Source organism: Astatotilapia calliptera, chromosome 6, assembly GCF_964374335.1.
Source record: "Astatotilapia calliptera chromosome 6, fAstCal68.1, whole genome shotgun sequence".
Classification (NCBI taxonomy): Eukaryota; Metazoa; Chordata; class Actinopteri; order Cichliformes; family Cichlidae; genus Astatotilapia; species Astatotilapia calliptera.
In genome coordinates this window covers 16,918,481-16,937,718 of record NC_137427.1, presented here as the reverse complement: position 1 = coordinate 16,937,718, position 19,238 = coordinate 16,918,481, and the positions used below count along the sequence as shown (strand labels likewise).

General features: G+C 40.5%; 1 protein-coding gene across 2 annotated transcripts in view; it reads left to right on the top strand.

Annotated features, from left to right (window-relative positions):
* The window catches only part of rhbdl3 (rhomboid, veinlet-like 3 (Drosophila)), a 72,888-nt gene that overhangs the window by 29,569 nt on the left and 24,081 nt on the right, over positions 1-19,238 (top strand). For both annotated transcript variants that reach the window (XM_026170594.2, XM_026170592.2), the window contains 2 exons: positions 13,350-13,508; positions 18,238-18,462. In XM_026170594.2, the coding sequence (XP_026026379.1) occupies positions 13,350-13,508; positions 18,238-18,462 (384 nt within the window). The remainder of the gene's footprint in view (positions 1-13,349; positions 13,509-18,237; positions 18,463-19,238) is intronic.

The window sequence follows — 19,238 nt, the reverse complement described above, 5'->3', positions numbered from 1 at the left end:
TTTGTCTCTCTTGTTGCTCCTTTGTCTCTTACACTCCAAAGCAAAGTGGCTTCATCCTGCTCTCTGTCCTACAACAATCATCTTTTTGCGCTACAAGCTCGGGGAAATAACAAGTTCAAGTGTGCGTTCTGTGCAACACTTGCCCCTCAGTGTTTCACCCGAGTTTCCCAGGGGAAAACACCGCTCATATTCAAGCATGAGTAACGAGGTAAAGAAAGCGGAGTGGGTGAGAAATTGTTGGTCCTGCTATTTAATGAAAGTGGGTTGTAATAGAGAGCTGTGCTGGGACAAGAAAGGTCCTCCCTCAGCTTGTTGAACTTGCTGATGTATGCTCTGTCACAATGTTGCTTAATTGACTTGTTTTGTGCCCAGCTGAAGGTTATTGCATCAAAAGAAGTAATTTTATCTGGCACCTGGAATCTGTAGTACTTTCTGTCCTGCAAGCTTCCATTTGTAGGCTACAGTCTGGACATTCTTTTAAGTATTATAATTTTAAACTTCATCCTCATGTTATTTTATCACGACTTAGCAAAAGAAATTTTACCATTATCTCAAAAGATCAAAGACTCAACTGGATAGCCAGCTTAACCCCCATCAGTGGTCAGCATATTTATAACTTTTAATCCTTTCCTGAGTTTCTTTGCTTTATTTCTAGCTTTTCCCTTGTTTTCTCTTCCTCCCTCTCTTCTCCCTTACTCATCTGTGGCCTTGGCCTTTGAGTCTTAAGTTTTTATGGCTGCATTAACAGGCACTGCTTGGCATTTGGGGGGCTATTAGAAGTCTTGTTGAGTCATTAGTCATGCGTTTGAAGTGTGATGTGGGCAGAGCACTGGCTTGGCCAGCGGGGGCCGTGACATGCATGGTGAGCTGGTCTCTATGCGAGCCAGACGGCTGACCTTTTCCAGCAGAATCCTCCACGACAAGAGAGGTGAAGTCTGAGTAATTAATGGTGTGAAACTGTGGTTGCTCATCACATCCCTTCCTTTCACGACGTCTTGTCACTCAGCCTTCAAGTGACACCGGCGGATGATCCACCTGGGAGGAGCAGAGAGGTAATGGATCTTCCTTTCTGTGTTTATCCCAGGTGGAGATCTCTCCCCAGCTGAATGCTTTCAAAGTTCATTTTGAACACGGATGATAATGAAACTGAAAAGAGGATCTGTGTGACAGCAAGACTAAAGCGAGTCATCCAGCTTCAGTGTGAGACAAGTTGACTTGAGCTGATTGTTTTTCCTTCATTTCAGTAAAAAGTTCTACCCTTTGAGGTTTAAAAAAATAACACATGCACTGCAGAGCATAATTAAAGTAACGATTAGATGCTGCTGAATTCTTCTGCTCTGAACGGTGTTGGTTTTGTCTGGGTAACTGAATTTGTTCTCTGTCAGAAAACAATGATACGACAAACGGGCTACTGACTGGTAGCCCGTCTGCATCAGTGCCTGCCTGAGCTGGAAGCTGTCAAACTGGCCCCAGGCTGTGGGAAAGATTAGAACCGCTGATGTCAGACTGACCGACGTCAATTTGGCACTTTTTACTTCGAAAGAGAGCTGACTGCTGTGCTGTCTTACATGTATATATGCTTTACAATGTGTGTGTTTGCAAGGCTTTGAACCTTTCGGTAAATGAATTTTCAAAATAATGAGTTATTATTGATGTTCATGCATTTGAGCATACTTGCACCAAGACAAAACTTCTGAGAATGATGATCACGTTTGAAAAATACTTAATTGTTAAGTTGTTATCCAATTATTTCCTTGTAGTGTTAAATTTAAAACCAACAAATAAAATTAGGGATGCACGATTATGGCCAAAATGATTATCATGCTTAGTTTGTTCAGTATTGTTTGTGGTTATTTATCACAATTATTCTTCAATTGTGTTGGCAAAAAATGTTTTCATTGCATTGTCATGTAAACACTCCTTTCACATTTTCATATCTGTACAAATCTTTGCATCCGGATAACATCAACACCACACTACTTTTACATTAAGCTACATACCTGTTAATTAAAACAGGGTGTTTATTCACCTTGCCTGTTGAAGTGTTTGTAAATGCATGATGCATATGACTAAAATGCACACGGTGTTCAGTGGGCTCCTATCTTTGGTTGGTGATTTCAGTAAGTTTTGTCAGCTGTACGGGCTCACTTTTATGGACATCAGAGTTGATATTGGATGTTTTAAGTAAGTGACCAATTCATAGTGGTGTTGGCCAGAGGGGCCGATGGCGCGATATGGCAGCCTCGCTTCTGTCAGTCTGCCCCAGGGCAGCTGTGGCTACAACTGTAGCTTGCCTCCACCAGTGTGTGAATGTGAGAGTGAATGAATAGTGGTATTGTAAAGCGCTTTGGGTGCCTAGAAAAGCGCTATATAAATCCAATCCATTATTATTATTATAGTTTTTCTTGATATTCATGCATTCATTATACTTATACAGTTTGTGGTTTGTTTTCAGGTGGCTGAATAAGCTCATTGCAGACACAACTCTACAGCACTTTTTGCACATGATTAGTTCTCGGTTAGCAACACTTGGGCTAAATCAAGCGCTGTTGTTTGGAAATCAAAAGTATTTCCAAACAACAGAGGGTGATCCATTTGGAGGATAATCTCTTCATCTTCTCTTATGCCAGACATTTCAGTTTTGTTGTATATTTGTCTTTTAATGTAATTTTGCTCATCCACACTCGTCCGGAAAAACTCAAGCTGTGTGATGCAGGGAGCAGCTGTGACTGGCACATGCAGGAACAGGTTATGGATCTAATTTAGGGAGTGCCTCATTAGCTTTTGCTTTGAGTTTAGCATGCATTTTCAGTGTCTCTCGGTCACGTTCCTTTAATTGTGGGAAGCCAAAATCGTGAACATTAAAATTCAATGAACTGTGCAGCCCCAGATAAAGTATATTAACAAAGGTGTTGATAGTAGCTTGTCTATTAGAACATTGAAATGAAAAAACCCAAAGGGCAAAGAAAAAATCAGGGCATAATAAAGTAATCACCATAGATCATTAGGATTCTGCATACTACACATGTGTCATGGCAATTTTGTATATGTGGTTTTGTGTTGCTAAAGGGAAAATATGGAAAAATGCTTTTTCAAATGCATCACTTCGCATGGAAATGGCCAGAATTGGTGCAAAGACACACACATCACCAACATGAAGATTTTCATCCATGATTGCTCATAGCCCCATAATCTTGACTGGGGTCTTTTGGGTGATGTCAGCTGTCGGTCTGAGTGTTTGACTTTTCACCTCTCCATCGCTGCTCCGCCTCTACCATTAAGGGTTGCCTCCCGCCGACAAGCTGTCGGCTCCACTCAACCTGAACTAGTCTCCTAAATGAGGCTGGGTCCTGCTAGCGGGGCTTATGACAAGCTCTAAAACCACAGAGCGTCTCCCAGCTTACAGTGGCAATAACTCTGATAATGTACTCTTTCAGCTGGGCTAGATAATGCAAAAGAAAAAAGCAAAGGAAATAAAAGAATGGGAGTGTGTGAGAAAGATGAAAGAGAAGGCAAAAGAAGGAAAAAAATCACACAGGGAAACCCCTCCTGTTGTCAAGGTCACATCCTGAAAAGCCTGATTAACATGAGAAGGTGAGTGTGTTTGAGTGGATTCAGTTGTAGGGTCTGAGTAATGGCCAGTGAATGAGGTGCCGCTGGTTTTGCCTGTCCTCCCTGGTGCTTCAGTGTAATTAGCAAGGAGACTAACAAGCTTTAACGAGGCGGGCTTTTTATTAGAACTGCTAATTGCTCCATGCCAGGGGAATATTCAGGAAGCACAGGGAAGTGGAATTATAATACGTGTGTGTGTGTGTGTGTGTGTGTGTGTGTGTGTGTGTGTGTGTGTGTGTGTGTGTGTAAATGTGCAGTATCTGCTCAGAAAGACAATAACACTCAAAGACTGTATTTAGACAGGAATCTACATGTAAAATTGTTCACATGCTTATTTACATTCCCGTTTTCCCTTTTGAATTCACATGTGTATTCCATGTTTATAGGTGAGACAAATTAAAGGAAAAATTAGCATCTTCAGTTACCTTTGCGTATTTGTGCTTCTGTTTGGGTGTGCTTAGGTTTGATGTAACGCTCTAATCAAACTGAGATTTTCTTCCAATCATTTCAAGTTTCAAATGGTTGCATTTCCTTCTCTTTGCCCTGACTGAACTTTGTTAACTCAAATTATAAGGTTCTTTTTAGCTGACTCTCATTCAGGAATTTCTTTTTCGTATAAACTTGTTTATCTGCATGCTAGGCCTCGGTAATCATTCTTATCAGATTCACAAGTTAATGAAGAATATTCATTGGTTACTATGATTGATTTGAATAGGACACAGCAAGGATCTCCTGGTTGTAAATCAGCTGGCCAGCTGTGACCTTTCTGTGTGGAGTTTACATGTTGTCACTGCGTCTCCCACAGTCCAAAGACATGCAAGTTAGTTTTATTAGTGATATGAAGTTAGTGTCAGTGTGAACTTGGATGTGAATGGTTGTCTGACTCTCTGTGCTGGCCCTGCAATAGACTGGCATCCTGTCCAAGATTTACCCTGCCTTTTACTCATGACAGCTGGGATAAGCTCCAGCTACATCAGGGCCACGAAATGGACGAGCTGTTAAGGAACTGGATGTTTTGAACAAGCTCTGATTTCCTGAGAAAAGTTGCTTGATTTTTTTATTTTTCATATGCTAATTACTGATTCTGATTCCCTCTAGACTCCATGCACACATATCTTTTAATTAATTACAGTGTTGTCCTCATACTCAGTGATCAAACATGTCATGTAGTCTTACTGAGACAGATTTTGAATCTTTAACAGGGTGTCTCGGAGTTTCTAACACCAGCAGATTGAAGTTCAGATGCTGTTTTTACAAAAGTCATTAGGAAAGAGAATCTGCCAGCTCGTTAAATTGCCTTTTGTAATGTCAGCCACAGTCAATTAGCTGCTCTGCCTTCATGCTCCATCCTTCATGATGTATTACATATAAAAATACTGTAACACTATATATATATATATATATATATATATATATATATATATATATATATATATATATATATATATATCTGGGAGAACCTCAACATCTCCAAGTGTTTTACAGCAAAGCAACTTGTTCTCTGAAAGAATTTAACAGGACACGGTAGAATAGCCTCATTGCTGTGAGTTGTAATGAGATGTTTGATTTACTGTAGAAAATACAAGATGCCAGTGGCTGGATAACCAAAAATCTTGTTTTGTCTGTGGGTCAGCAACTCGAGCGGGCAGAAGCTGCTTTTTTTTGTACTGCACAATCCTTAAAATAGCAACAACTGAACACTGTCTGACTGTGTGGTATGACTGTAGGTAATTATATTGCTGAACAGGCTGCTTGCTGATGGATTATGCCACACCATGTATTTAACTGGAAGGAAGTAATAAATGATACACTGTATGTAGATGTAATATATATTTTTCCTTAATACCCCAAATAACAATATTTAGGTAAAAAATAATTGAGCTGAGCATACATCTGCAGAGCCAAAGTTGTATGTTGACTGTATTTACATGCATTCTGCTCTCTAATTCTTCTTAATATCAAATAACACTACCAAAAGTAAGTCTACTGCATCCTAAAGATAGTGTCTATTTTTAGCAATCCCTCCTTAAAACCACCTGCAGTGTGTGGTTGCACACACTCAAACACATGTAATTGCATTCTCAACCTGGATGTGCTGCCACAGCGCGGTGCTTTGCTACTTAGCCATAGTCGTACCTACACCACCAGGAGGATGTTATTCTTAAAATGTGTGACACTGGGAATCTTTACTGACTCCACGGGCAGCAGTCATGTTTGTTTATTTCCTCACGTCCTTGTCCATGTGCAAACCTTTGCAGCTTTCAGGTAATCCAGGTACTTAACAATTCTTTACATGGGATAGAGTGACATTATCAATGGGAAAAATGGCTCGTGCGTGTCATTCCATCCCAGTGAGACAGGTCACACATGTCACGCTTGTTACTGCACCAACCCGTATGACTGAATGAATTATTTTCCAGTGTGAAATTAGCTCTGTGGTGATGCAGCTTCAATTTCCTGTCCTGTTAGTTTGTTTCACCACATTTCTGATGTAGGCAGTGAGAAAAGAGTGACTGTCAGAATGACTCACAGCCTACATTTTGTGATTACATGCTATAGTATGAACTTCTTCCTGCAGAGCCTCCAGGGTACATCCTGTCTAAAATGTAGATGAGGTTATCAAAAATTTTGGCAGTCTGTTTTCCGCTGATGTTGCATAAATCATACATAAGTTTACTGTCAGCAGTGGAACAACAGATCTCATTTTCTTCCTAAACAATTAAAAAGGTTTTGTCAGACACAGAATAAAAAGTTTTCCCACTGTGTGCAATTATCCCATTTCAGCATTCAACACATCAGTTCTTAACGGCTTGACAGCTTATTAACTGTTTACTGATGTACAGTTGTGGTAAGACATACGCATATACTCATTATGGGCATGAATGTCATGGTAGTTTTGGGCTTTTAAGGCATTCTTTGAACTAAAAATAAGTTTTAATGTATTTTGGGTTTAAATTGGGATACATACAGACCCAAATATATGCATATATCCCCCACTAATATTTGGTTTAATCTCTACTATCAATCTGCACCGAAATCAGTCAATTTTGGTAACAATCAACAAGCTTCTCGCATTGGTGGTCAAATAGCTCAGTCTTTGTCTCGTCGGACCATAAAACTTTTCTCCAAAAGGCATTTGGCTTGTCCATGTGGGCAGCTACAAATTTCACTCGAACTTGGAGGTGTGGGTTTTGGAGCAGGGGCTTCTTTTTTGGTCCGCACCCTCTCAGTCCATGGCGATTTCAAACTGTCTTCACTGTGGAGAGTGACGGTGGTGTTCCAGGAGTTTCTAGTTCATGGCAGGCTTGTGCAATTGTTGGCTCCTTGGTTGTTCCTGAATATTCTAACCAATTTCCTCTCATCTGAGGGTAACACTTTGGGTCTTCTACAGACCTTGGCAAACCGGTGATACATCAGAATAACTTGAACTTACATACAATTGTTTGAAGTGGTGATGTTGAAATCTTAAATTGTTTAGAGATAGCTCCAAAAGATCTTCCCAGTCTGTGTAGATCTAGTATTTTTCACTGAGTTCCTTGGATTCTCCAATAGTTGTGGATATTGGTTAATCCAGTGAGTGCTGCTGTCAAAGAAGAACTGCCAGTTGTAGCCAGACATGATCACTAGTAAGCCTTGACCTTGACAAGTTAAAAGGCACTGTGGAAGATTTAAGGAAGTCGATATATGTATATATTTGAGCTTGTTTGTATGCATTTGACCCTGAGTGGATTCGAGAAAGTCCAGAATAGATTCAAACATGTGCACCCAGTTCTTGTATTTAAAGTGATTTAAAGATGTTTTTCTAACCAAGAAAAGCAATCATTAAAAGCCCAAAATTACCGTGACATTTATGCCCAGGATGAGTGTATGTAAACTTCTGGCCACAACTGTTGGTGTAGCAGGCGTTGAGTGGCTCTGTGATGTGGTCGTTTAAACATTAGCCTTACATGTAAAAGATATCTGGTTTGAGATCAGCTTCATGAGGTCAAAAACTAGTGTACTCCTAGTGCCGGTCCCAGGCCCAGATAGATGGATGTGCTGCATCAGGTAGGGCATCCTATCTAACAGTCTGTGCCAAATCAAACGTGCATGTCCATCTGCTGTGGAATTTCTTTGGGAAATTAGTGAGCAGCTGAAAATTCCCATCACAGGTGTAGCAGGATTTGAGCGTGGCCACCAGCTGTGGTAGAGCAAGATGATCGTTTGGACGTCGTCATCTGTCCAATTTTCTTCTTAGCTTGTGCTTCTTGTTCCAGACACCATCTAATTAGTAGCTCACGACTCAGAGACAGCGATTCAAAACAGTGTGGGGTCATGGTCAATGGTCACTGAAAAACTAAAAGGTCAGACAGATCAAGGCTTTCGGTCTTATATTTTAACACAGCAACACAAATTGTGATCAATATTTTGGAATCCAGGCCCAGAGTACAGCAGAGGATCTCAGTGTTTTCATTCTTTTCAGCCACTTAAAATAAATGAGGGTTCGATTTTATCATCCTCGAGTTGTTTTGAGTATATTTTACACAGCCTGCTTTGTTTCTCCAGGCTCTCAATGCAAACTTAAATCCTTAAAAAAAAGTCCCTGACCCTCACACGCTGCCTCCCCTCTGCTTCCTTAATATTCAGCTTTGTGAAAATGAGGATGAAGACAAAAACCCCTGCATTGTGTCCAAAATGCACCCCTTGGCCTCAGCATTAACACCCCTCACACTCCCCTCCCTCTGTTGTTTTCCTCCTCTTCCCCCTGACAGGCTGCTGAGAAGCCCTTAATATTGGTTGTGAATGTTTTATGGTATTATGTCTGTACCAGGATTTGAGAGTATGTGTGTGTGTGCTTATTTTAATCTGAGAGATTTGCATCACACTCCCTTTGCTGCTTGCAAAACAGGCCTTATGAAGCAGAGACAATAACATAATTATGAAAATGAAATGTGTTGGGATAGAAGCTAATTCAAATTCTAGATCTGGGAAATATTATTACAACACAAGCCAAAATGCATCCAACAAAACTCAAAGTTATTTCATAACTGCTAGACAGATGATAATAACGTCGGTGCATAATTTTAAAAACAGCATTAGTACATCTTTATGTGCAGCTCACACTCATTTCCTTTGCAAAGTGCAATTAAATGTTAATCATTTAATTCATAACTTAATTAATTAAATTGATTAAATGATACACAAACAAACTAAACTTGCTTAAATGTGCCAGTTTTAGCTTGTGCCAAGAGTCTTGGTCAAAAATGTTTTTTGTGCGATATAATGTCCTTCTCTGTGTGGACCTGCATCGAAAGAAACGATCACTAATTGGAGTGAAGGAACTGGCTAAACCTTGCATGAAATTGCCATCAGTGGTCCATTGTTGAGTGTGTGTCCCTCTGCAGCTCCACCCCAGCAGTCTGCCCATTGACTTCAGAGGGTGCTCACTCAGCTATGAAGCCTGTGGTGTTGCAGGGTGGAGCGAGGAAGATGTTTGTGTGTGTGAGGAAAATAATGCATGGCTGTCTGCATCTGTGAGTGACATGGGAAGAGATAACAGGCACATTTATTGAACTATTTATTTTTCTTCTGAGGGATTTCTTGTATTTTACTTTACAGTGAGAAAGTAAAGGGGATAAGTGAAGGAGAGGTGCATGGATGTAGGGTAAAGAGGGTGTTGTGTGAAGGGGATAGATGGAGGGGGGTGATAGGAGGTTGATGGGGGCCGGGGGGGGGGGTTCGTAAGTAGGGTGGGTGTGGGATAATATTGGGGCGGTGTATGTGGCGGGGGTCTTGGATTGGACTGTAATCCTTTAGTCCTGGTTTGAAATAACCCTGCACAGTCTGGGACAAACAATATGACAGGGTCTCTCTCTCTCAGACACACACACACACACACACACACACACACACACACTGAACATATTGCCTGGCTCAGAGTGGTGAGACTGGCTTCGGCTGACGTTACTTCATCATGACAAAATGTCTTCAACGGGAGCTCACTGATCTGCAAAAGAAGGTTTGTTCTTACTTCTGTAGAGGAGAGTTTACATTTTACGCATTAAGTGAGATTTTTTGGTGGTGCATAAAGTAAAGAGAGCATGTTGCACTCAGAAGTGCAAGTTTGAGCATATTCAGGGGTGACTGTTTGTCTAATATTGAAAAATGCAAAAATGGATGGGCTGTTCATGCTTGAAAACCCTTCAGTGTGGCTAAATTAAAACAATTCTGCGAAGAAGAGTGGGCCAAAATTCTTCCACAGCGATGTGAAAGACACACTGCCAGTCACTGAAAATGCTTAATTGCAGTTCTTGCTGCCAAGAGTGGCACAAGTAGTTATTAGGTCTAGGGGGCGATTACTTTTTCACACGGGGGCTGCTAGGTCTGGATAGTTGTTTTTCCCTTAATTATTAAATAATTGCATTTTGTATCGACTCAGGTTGTTTTTGTCTAATATTAAAATTTTTTGATCATCTGAAATATGTAAGTGTGACGAATACACAACAAAATAATAAAACAGGAAGGGGGCAAATGCTTATTCACAGCACTGTATGCTTGAGGTCATTAGGCACGAAGAGCACTTGGCTCCCTTCTGGTGAGGTTACTCTTGTGGTCCTATTTTGTCTTTTCTCAGTGCTACATCTGTTAGCATTAAACTATGGTTTTTCTCAGATTGCTGTCACATTTTCCAAACATTGCTTACAGATATGTATGTGAAAGTAAGTAGTCACATCATCAAATGTAATATTACTCATGTGATATTGAATATAATATTGAATAGTAGTAAGGCCGTTCTACGGAAGAGGATTAGGGCCACTGGAAAAAAAAGATGTGCCCACTTTTTTTTTCCAGTGGCCCTAATCCTCTTCCGTACCATTCCAAGTAAAATCAGTCAAATCTAAAATAAGGTTTCCATCTGATCCCCTCAGAACATATTTAATGAAGCTATGCAAAATTGTACTTTCCTACTATGAACATTTGTGCCATTTAAAAAAAATCAGAGTTTAAATGCATTTTTCACACCTGAAAATTCATGTAGCTATCTCCTTTACGTAAGAGGGCTCAAAAAGGCTGGGAAAATGAAGACAAATTCAAATGCACCACCTGATGTACTTCGAGGGTCTGTGCATCAGAAAATACTCATTTTGCATGGTTTCAATGAATCAGTTGTTGTATAAAAACAAAACGAAAACAGCTGATTCTCAGGGGATCAGATTGTCAGCGATTATATAGTGAAGTGGGAAAACCTATGGCTTATTTAAAAAATACAGACATCTAGACACTTTTCCATGCTACTTCCTCTTCTGCAAATGTACAGCTTTGTTGCAACTGTACTGCTTTTCAACATTTGAGAACTCCATGCATTAATCGTGTGAGCCTCTCATCATGCTTTCTATACTCTAAAGGTCTCACTTACTATCTGCTGTCAGTCATTTCTTCTGTTTACTGTCAAGTGGAAAAAACATTTTCACAGGTCATCATTTTTTATATGACTTTATTACTTCCTCACGTTGTGATAGATTAAAATTGTCCCACTCGTCTTTACATTGTTCCTTAAGTTCATTGAAGTTTTCAGCCATTTGTTTATGCACAGCTCTCCGCAGGTCTTGCCACAGCATTTTGATCGGGCTGAGATCTGGACCAAGTCCAGTTACATTTTCTTTTCCCGTCCCTCTGTTGTAGTTTGCTGGTGTGCTTCAGCTCATTGCAATTTCACATTTGATTCTGAATGCTTTGATATACAGAGGAATTCATGGTCACAGTGACTACAAGCTGAAATCATCACCCATCCACCACTGTGCTGGACAGTGGTGGATGGGTGGTGCTATGCTGTGTTTGGTTTTGGCAGAAAGATTCTGTTGTGCGTCAAAGTTTCATCTGTCCACAGGACATTGTGTCAGAGGTCTAGTGATTTCTCCAGGTGCTGTTTAGTCTTTTTTTTCTAATTCTTCTATCATGATTTTTTTTTTTTTTTTTGCCGTGATTTAGCATGCTAACTGAGGCCTGTAAAGTTGAGATGTAGCATTTGGATTTTTTGCATGTTCTCTGAACATCTGACTTAGAGGTCACTTTGCTAGGACCTCTAACCTGTGAAGATTGTGGCATTGTGTTAACATACGCTTGAGTGCTCCAGACTAATAAACTCACACTTGCTGATTATCTAAGTGTTATTATTAAGTGTATTTGGTCATCAGCACTTGCTGCTTCTTAACCTCTTTATTCCTTTGCAAGTGAAGGTAAACTTAGTTTTTTCAAAGGACTGCATATGTTAAAAACATCTGTCATTGTCTGATGAGTCAGTCCATAGCATACACTTTACTTACTATACTTTGTAGCACCGGCATGCTTGCTACACATGACTGCCTGCTGGAACGAGCTGCATTTAATTGTCTGCTGCCAGACGAACTGCATATAAACAAGTTTCAGGCTAGATGCAAATTTCAGAGATAACACTGGCTTGAAAATGTACAAATGGGCTTGCGTTAAATGAAAACTGCATCATCGCTGTTAGATAACATGTAAAAATAAAGACACACAATGTTAGAGAGAGCTAGAACCTCTTCTGTCTGTTGTCCCTTGGTCAACCATAGACCACCTGCTGCCAGACTGGCTGTGCTCAGCTTCTGCTAGCGCTGTCATATGGCAACCACACGTTTGCATACACACGCGCATGCATGCGTGCTGTAACTATATCTGGTTCAGGGGTGTTGAAGTCTGGCAGGCGGCTAATATTGTCTGAATGCCACATCTTTATGCATGGATGTGCACATTTGCAAATATACAGATAGAGAAAGACAGAGTTACATGTGCATACACACTCACATGCACAGAGGCAAGCAGAGTGGCAGCAGCTGTCTTCTGTCTGAATCCACAATCAACCCAACATCCAAATAACACATTCAAGTCCTTTCTAGTGTAATTTGAGGCCAGACAGATATTGTCGCATATGGCTGTACCTTTTTTCTGTTTTTCTTGTTTTAGGGCGTCATGAGCAGCTCGATTTTTCACATTTCACTCAGAATTATTCCAGAAACACTGCTCACTTCTCTGCAATCAGAAAGCCTCTGTAAGAGGTCCTTCCTCTGGCCCCCTAAATGTCTGTGTGCGTGCATGTATATATGCATAGGCTGAGTGGCAACTTCACTATAAATTGGCACTTAAGATTTGAAGCCACACGGCACAAAGGAAAGAAAAGAGTGGAGGAAAAAAGCAAAGCTCTTTTACCATTTAAGTGCTTTAGTAATCACTGCTCTGAAGGTCTTTTGACATATTTGGATTTGTCAGAAAATCTTGGGTATGTTATTTTTCAGATATGTCTGAACGCTTCCTCTCATGAGCAAAAAGCAGCCTGTGGCTAAATGCGGTGCAGGGTGTCATTTCAAAGTGAAATTCAAAGCTGTTATAAGTTACTGCATCTCCACAGTTGGGCCTTTTAGAGCAATTAGAGCTCTTTTATGCAAGATCTTCAAACCATGACTAAACCGCTGCTGATGGTTTTTAGGGTATTGATATTTGGCTTTGCAGAAAACTGTGCACGAGGTGAAACTGACTACTCTAGACTTTTTAAAACGTTTATTTTATTTTATTTGTTTGATATACTGCAAGTGTTGTGCCCATAAAGACACCATGTTTCGTTTGTCTAGTATTTTTCTGTCTGTTCTATTTAAATAATACTTTTAAACAGGTAATCATCACATAATCAATCAAATAATGAATCAATAATAATCTTTTGCATTTCCATATGTTTTTGTTTGCAGTATGACCCCGAAAACTCAGGCTTCATCAGTACAGAGCGGTTCAGGGACCTGCTGGCCACCCATGGCTCTGAGCTCGACCCCCACAAACTGGAAGTCCTGTTGGCCCTTGCTGATGGCAATGCTGATGGAAAGATCTGTTATCAGGACTTTGTCAACCTGGTGAGATGATTTAACTTTCTGTAACTCTGTATTATCCATAAAGATGGTTATGTGAGAAAATCCCACTACATCAGCAGTTTCTGAAATACTGTGCCTAGCACCAATATGCGTCGACATGTCTACTTGAGTTACTGCCATGTGATTGATTGACTGGATATTTGCTTTTTGATCAGCTGAACGACTATACTTAATAAAGTGTCTGGTGAGTGTCAAAGACTCAATACTTATGACTTCACGTGGACGTCACACCTTTTCTCTTAATTGTGATGACATTAAAGCTTCCACAAACCCGAAGGCTAAAGAATATCTAATACGCCAAAGCAAAACATACGTTGCAAGCAGTAGAGTACAACTCTAAACACTAGAGACATTAAAAAGACTGATTAAAAATTGTTCATAGTACTCTGTATGAGGCCAAAACTGTTTGAAGTATGGCCAAGACTTGTTAATTGTCTCCTAATGTGCAGCAACTGAGATTTATTTGTGACTTGTGGAACAGTTGTTTTTTTTTTTGCCACATCTGGAACTTTTTCAGCTTTACATCCACCATATTCCAAAATCACCTCAGCTACACAAGATTGCTCCTAATAGGAAATAACTCCCTGTCTGGTGAGAATTACCCCTCCTAAGGCTCACCTTGCCCCACTTACAGTTTCACCTTCAAACCACAGCCCGCCGCTGATTGTCCAAGGTCTCACTCAAGTCTCTTCAGCCTTGCTAGCTTCTTCATAACCTTTTCTTTTCTTTTTTCTTGCTGCTATACCTCGTGGGAGACTCAACTGCTGACCCAGGATACTATGAAGTGGTCTTATGTGGTACACAATAACTACTGGGTGGCTAAGGGATGCGGTGGGGGTGTACATCTCTGTACAGACTGTAGGGAATTCATTGTTGTCTCTGACTGTAAGAGAGTCCATCTCTCCCTGTCTCTCTTGTTCTTCGGAGCTGTTTATTGTGTGATACAGTGGGTGAGGAATGAGGCCTGTAGGAAGCTTGGAAAAATGTCAAAAGGACATTTTCTATTTGGTGCATTCATGTCACGTGAGAGCCTGTGGGTCATGGTGTGCAACTGGAAGTGGGACAGAAAGGAATGGAGGTCTGCGTGCGTGTGGATCTTTGTGTACAATATAGTGAAGTATAGTTTATACATTCACAGAGGCAGCACCAACAGCAGCTAAACACATAAGAGAGAAAGGAGTGACTCATGGTTATGGTAATAAGGTGTGCATGTTTGAGTAAATAGGTGCTAAAATTTCAGATTTGTAAAGCATTTATCATCATCTTCCAGTTACTCACTGCTTTGCACTGGTGGATTACAAAGGTTGACCATCTTTAGACATTTCCTGAGCTTTGTAAAAAACATAGTAAGGTTTTTTTATAGTAAGTTGAATTTCGATGACCTTAACACTAACATTGAACTGTTTCGATTGGTCAACAGTAAAAATGTTGTTGGTGGGATCCTTCACATGTGAACCCACAGCTCTGTGAAAAGGCTTGTGAAACATTTTATGACTATCTGAAGAAATGCGTGGTATGTAAACACGCAGGCACGATGCTCAAAAGTACCAACTGCAAACTGGGAGCTTGAGGCAGAGAAAGAAGGACTGCAGCAAAGAAAGAGCGGAGTAGAGGAGTAGGGAGGAATAGCAGAAAAGGAGGCAAAGGAAAGGACAGACAGAGACAAACTGTGAGGGTTTTATTTGTTGCGCCATCTCTCCCTTGCACCACAGCTCTTCCATCAGCGTGATTGTCAGTAATTGCCTGCTCACTGCTCCATCACAGTTAGCTTTCATATCACTGCTCGCTCGCTTTCTTCATCCTCTCTAACTCTTTACCTTTCCACCTGCCTTTCTTGCATTGAATAAACCAGCAGGTTCCAGCTCTTTATTTCTTTCTTATTTTGTATGCTTATTACATTCTCCTTTACATTTGTCTCCTTGTATTTAACTCTCTCTCATACATCACCCTGATGTGTTGCATTTTTTTTACAGCTTTCCTGGGCAGAAAATAGCTACGTAATGTGTTTATACTTTACAAAATATCTACACTTTTAACCACTCAGTTTCTCACCCGAGTGGAATAAATTCAGGTAATGCTCATAACTTATGATGCATGCTCGCATGTCCTGTTTTGTGTTATGTATACCTGAGAGAGCTTGAGCTTTATGTTAGTTTTTTTTTCTTCTTTTATGTGGACGTTTGTTTATGCTGATGTAAGATCTCCCAACATCTTTTTGTTTTTGTGATTCGACACAATCGTCGACATTCAGGCAGGAAAACACGTGGAGACAGTGAAACGCAATCCAAGACACATTGTGGAAATGCCAAAACACACAGTGGCATATGAGAAAGGATTTTCTGTTATGACAGTGGAAGTTGTTTTAATTGTTTCACTTGGCTTGGAAAGCAGTCCACCAGGAATGTGGACGGATGACGTTGTTTTGTGTGTTGCGGTAAATGTTAAGCCTGGTTGAACTTTTTTTTTAGTGTGACCACCTTGTGTGCGTGTGTGTCTTTGCCTGTGCTTTTTTAAAAGCCGCTCTGTTGATGCCAACATTGTGCGCTCTGCCAAAAAACTGAGGGTAATCCAACAAAACAGATGAAACTCAGGGCTGACCTGGTGGAGCTAACGGAGGCATTAAGGCATAAACCGCATACTAACACACTTCTATAGTCTCTTTTCAGCCTTCATCATATTTCTTCTGATCCTCCGCCTATTTGTCCTTCTCTGTCCCCTTCTTGTTGTACTTGTTTCTTCCTCTGCCTCTTCTTCCGTCTCTTTTCTCTGATTGTATTTTCCACTGATCAAACAGAGAAATTGTCTCTTCCTAGCCGAACGCTCATCAGTGCCTCTCACCTCTTCTGCCCCTCTCCCTTCTCCTCTTGGCAGCGAGAAAACAGACAGAACATTATTCTTTCTTTTGTGCCTCGCAAAGACGAGAGGAATCACAGTTGCTTCACACGAAGAATTGACTGTCTTTATGGGGCATGGCTGCCTGGGGGGGATGTCTGTGAGAGCGCTTGCTTCGGTGTGCGGTCTCGAAGTGGCCATGGTAACCTGTAATCATTTTCCCACAGTTCTCTGTGACTGATATAAAGGCTGAAATAATTGGCTTTTTTGAAGTTTGTCTCCAAACAATGAGTCCTAAGACTCTAAAAGTCTCATTAAAAAGCGTCAGAAGAACTATCAGACAACTGTTCAGAGATTTTATTGTTTTTCTGATTTCGTGTATTCCTTCTTATCTTTATTTCTCGTGCAGTTTCTGTTAAACTGAGCTTAGCTGTGATAAATGTCTTTGCTTTCAAGATGTAAACAAGAAGATAAGCCTGCTGGCTTTAAACTAAAATGTTCCTTCTGATAAGCCAGTGCTCGTACTTGAATAAACATCAATTGAAGCTTTCTTACACATCGCAATTTTGAAGCCAATTTAAAGTTGTAGCTTTTGAAGATCCAGTATTACCGTCCATATCTACCTCTATTGCCAACAGCTCCGCTGCCACAACACATTTATGTTTTTTTTCCCCAATCTCTGCCCTTGCTGAAAACAATAACACTCATCCTTATTGCCTTAAAGTAGCATCTGCTAACTGACACATCTGGGCTTCCTGCAGTTCTAGAGACACAGACATAGCCGTAAAATTGAGTTATGGAGTGTCACATAAACAGAGCGGAGCTGGAAACAGATTGGGGGAGGAGGGAAAGACTGGGACCGATAGCCAGAGTGAGAGAAGGATGGAGATGTGGGACAAGAATCTTATAAAACACACGGCAAGTGCAATAAACGGCATAGAGACGGCTGTGATTTAGGCAGCTGGAAAGGATAAACTAGAATTTCTTTTGCCATCTATGCAAAACAAAAAGCCTTACTCAGTTACTCTTAAGATTTGTGCAAATATTTTTTCGTCTGGTTATTTGTGGAAAATGTAAAGATAATTAAGTGGCAGATAGCTAAAACACATTTCTATTATTATTCTCACTTTTCTGACCTTCTTAATGTACTGTTACGCTCAAACAAAGGCTGCTGAAAATGGCGAAACATTTACAAATGCGATAAAGCCTGGAAACCCTCATTTCTTGTGGATTTTGCACCTTTTTTCCGTGGACGGGTTTCTGATGGACATGTTTGTTCAGCAAAAGATGTGTTAGCTTTTAATGCCTGTACGTGTCTGTACTGTTTAATGTAGGGTGGCTGGCAGTGTTCATTATCAGTTCACTGCAGATTATTCTCTTAGTCAGTCAATCATTTGACCTATTGGATATCACAAAAGTGTGAAAAATGCCTTTGTTCAGCCAACAACACCAAATCATACACATTCCTGCTTCATTTTTTTGTCCTTAGACTCTCAGCCTGGGTAGTTTTGAATGATTCACGGTTCAATATAATCCTTTTTTTATCCTGGGCCTTGGTGCAGTCCCTCAGTTCATCGACTGCATGAAACAAGCCGTTTTATCTCCCTTGTCATTGCCTTTGAAGCAACTTTATTTCGATTGGCTGCCCCTTGTAAACAGAAGATTTGATCAGCGGGTGGGTTTCTGAGCTGTGTACTTGTGATGACCGTACCTGCTCTCACAGATACAGCAATTGAAAAAACTCTCTGATAGTGAGTTTTAATAATGATGGTTATAGTTACACTGTTATATTAAACTATTTGTACTTACCTCCATCTCCTCTTCAGTTTTCTTCCATTCTTAATATTTCTTCTTCCTCTTTTTATGTTTGTTTCGATAGATGAGCAACAAGCGCTCCAACAGTTTCCGGAGGGCGATTCTGCAGGGCAGCAGGCAGCTAAAAGGCTGCAGTCTCAGAGACGAGGCAGGCTTAGGACTGTCCCAGCGGTTGGTCCGCCACGTTGCCTATGAGACGCTACCCCGTGAGGTCGACCGCAAGTGGTACTTTGACAGCTATACCTACTGTCCCCCTCCCTGGTTCATCCTGGCTATCACCATCGCAGAGGTAAGTTGATGGAACATAAAATGTGATGAATCTTTTAGTAATAGTACATTTTAATATGAATTGACCATGATGCTTTTCAACGGTGCCTTCTTGTGCACCTCTAGTATGATGTCAGTGTGCCTGTTATACAGTTGTGGTCAGGCGTTTACTTACACTCATCATGGACATGACCGTTGTAGTAATTTTGAGCTACTGATTTCTGAGCTGTTCTTTTTCCAGGTGGAATGACTGTACGACATATTCTTTAGTATAATGTAATCTTTAATTGACTGCACAAGTTTGAATTTAATATGGATTTTCTCTAATTCACACAGGGTTAAAATTATAAATAAAGGTGCAAATAAATACAAACACAGCCACTAATATTTGGTTAAATGTCCCTCAGCAAGATGTCCCTGAACTAGCCATCAACAAGCTCTTGGCATGATTTTCGTCGGGTATTTGGACACTCTTCTATATTTAAATCTGTTTGGGTTTTGGGAAGATCATTCCAGAAGTTTAATGTTAGCCTGCTTTATCTATTCCTAAACCATTTCGTTTTTGTGTGTTTGCAATCATTGTTCTGTTGGGACACCCAAATGTGTCCAGGTTTCATCTTTCTTGCTGAGTGGTTTGCAACTTTTAGTGTCAAAAGAACCCTTTTTGCCCCTTCTACCAAACAAAGGGAGAAAAATCACTGCACACGCAGGGGGGTAGTGGGTGGGAGGATGGACGATGGATGGGAGATGTAACTGGGAGAGGATAAATTCGTTTAAATTATTATTTCTTCACATATA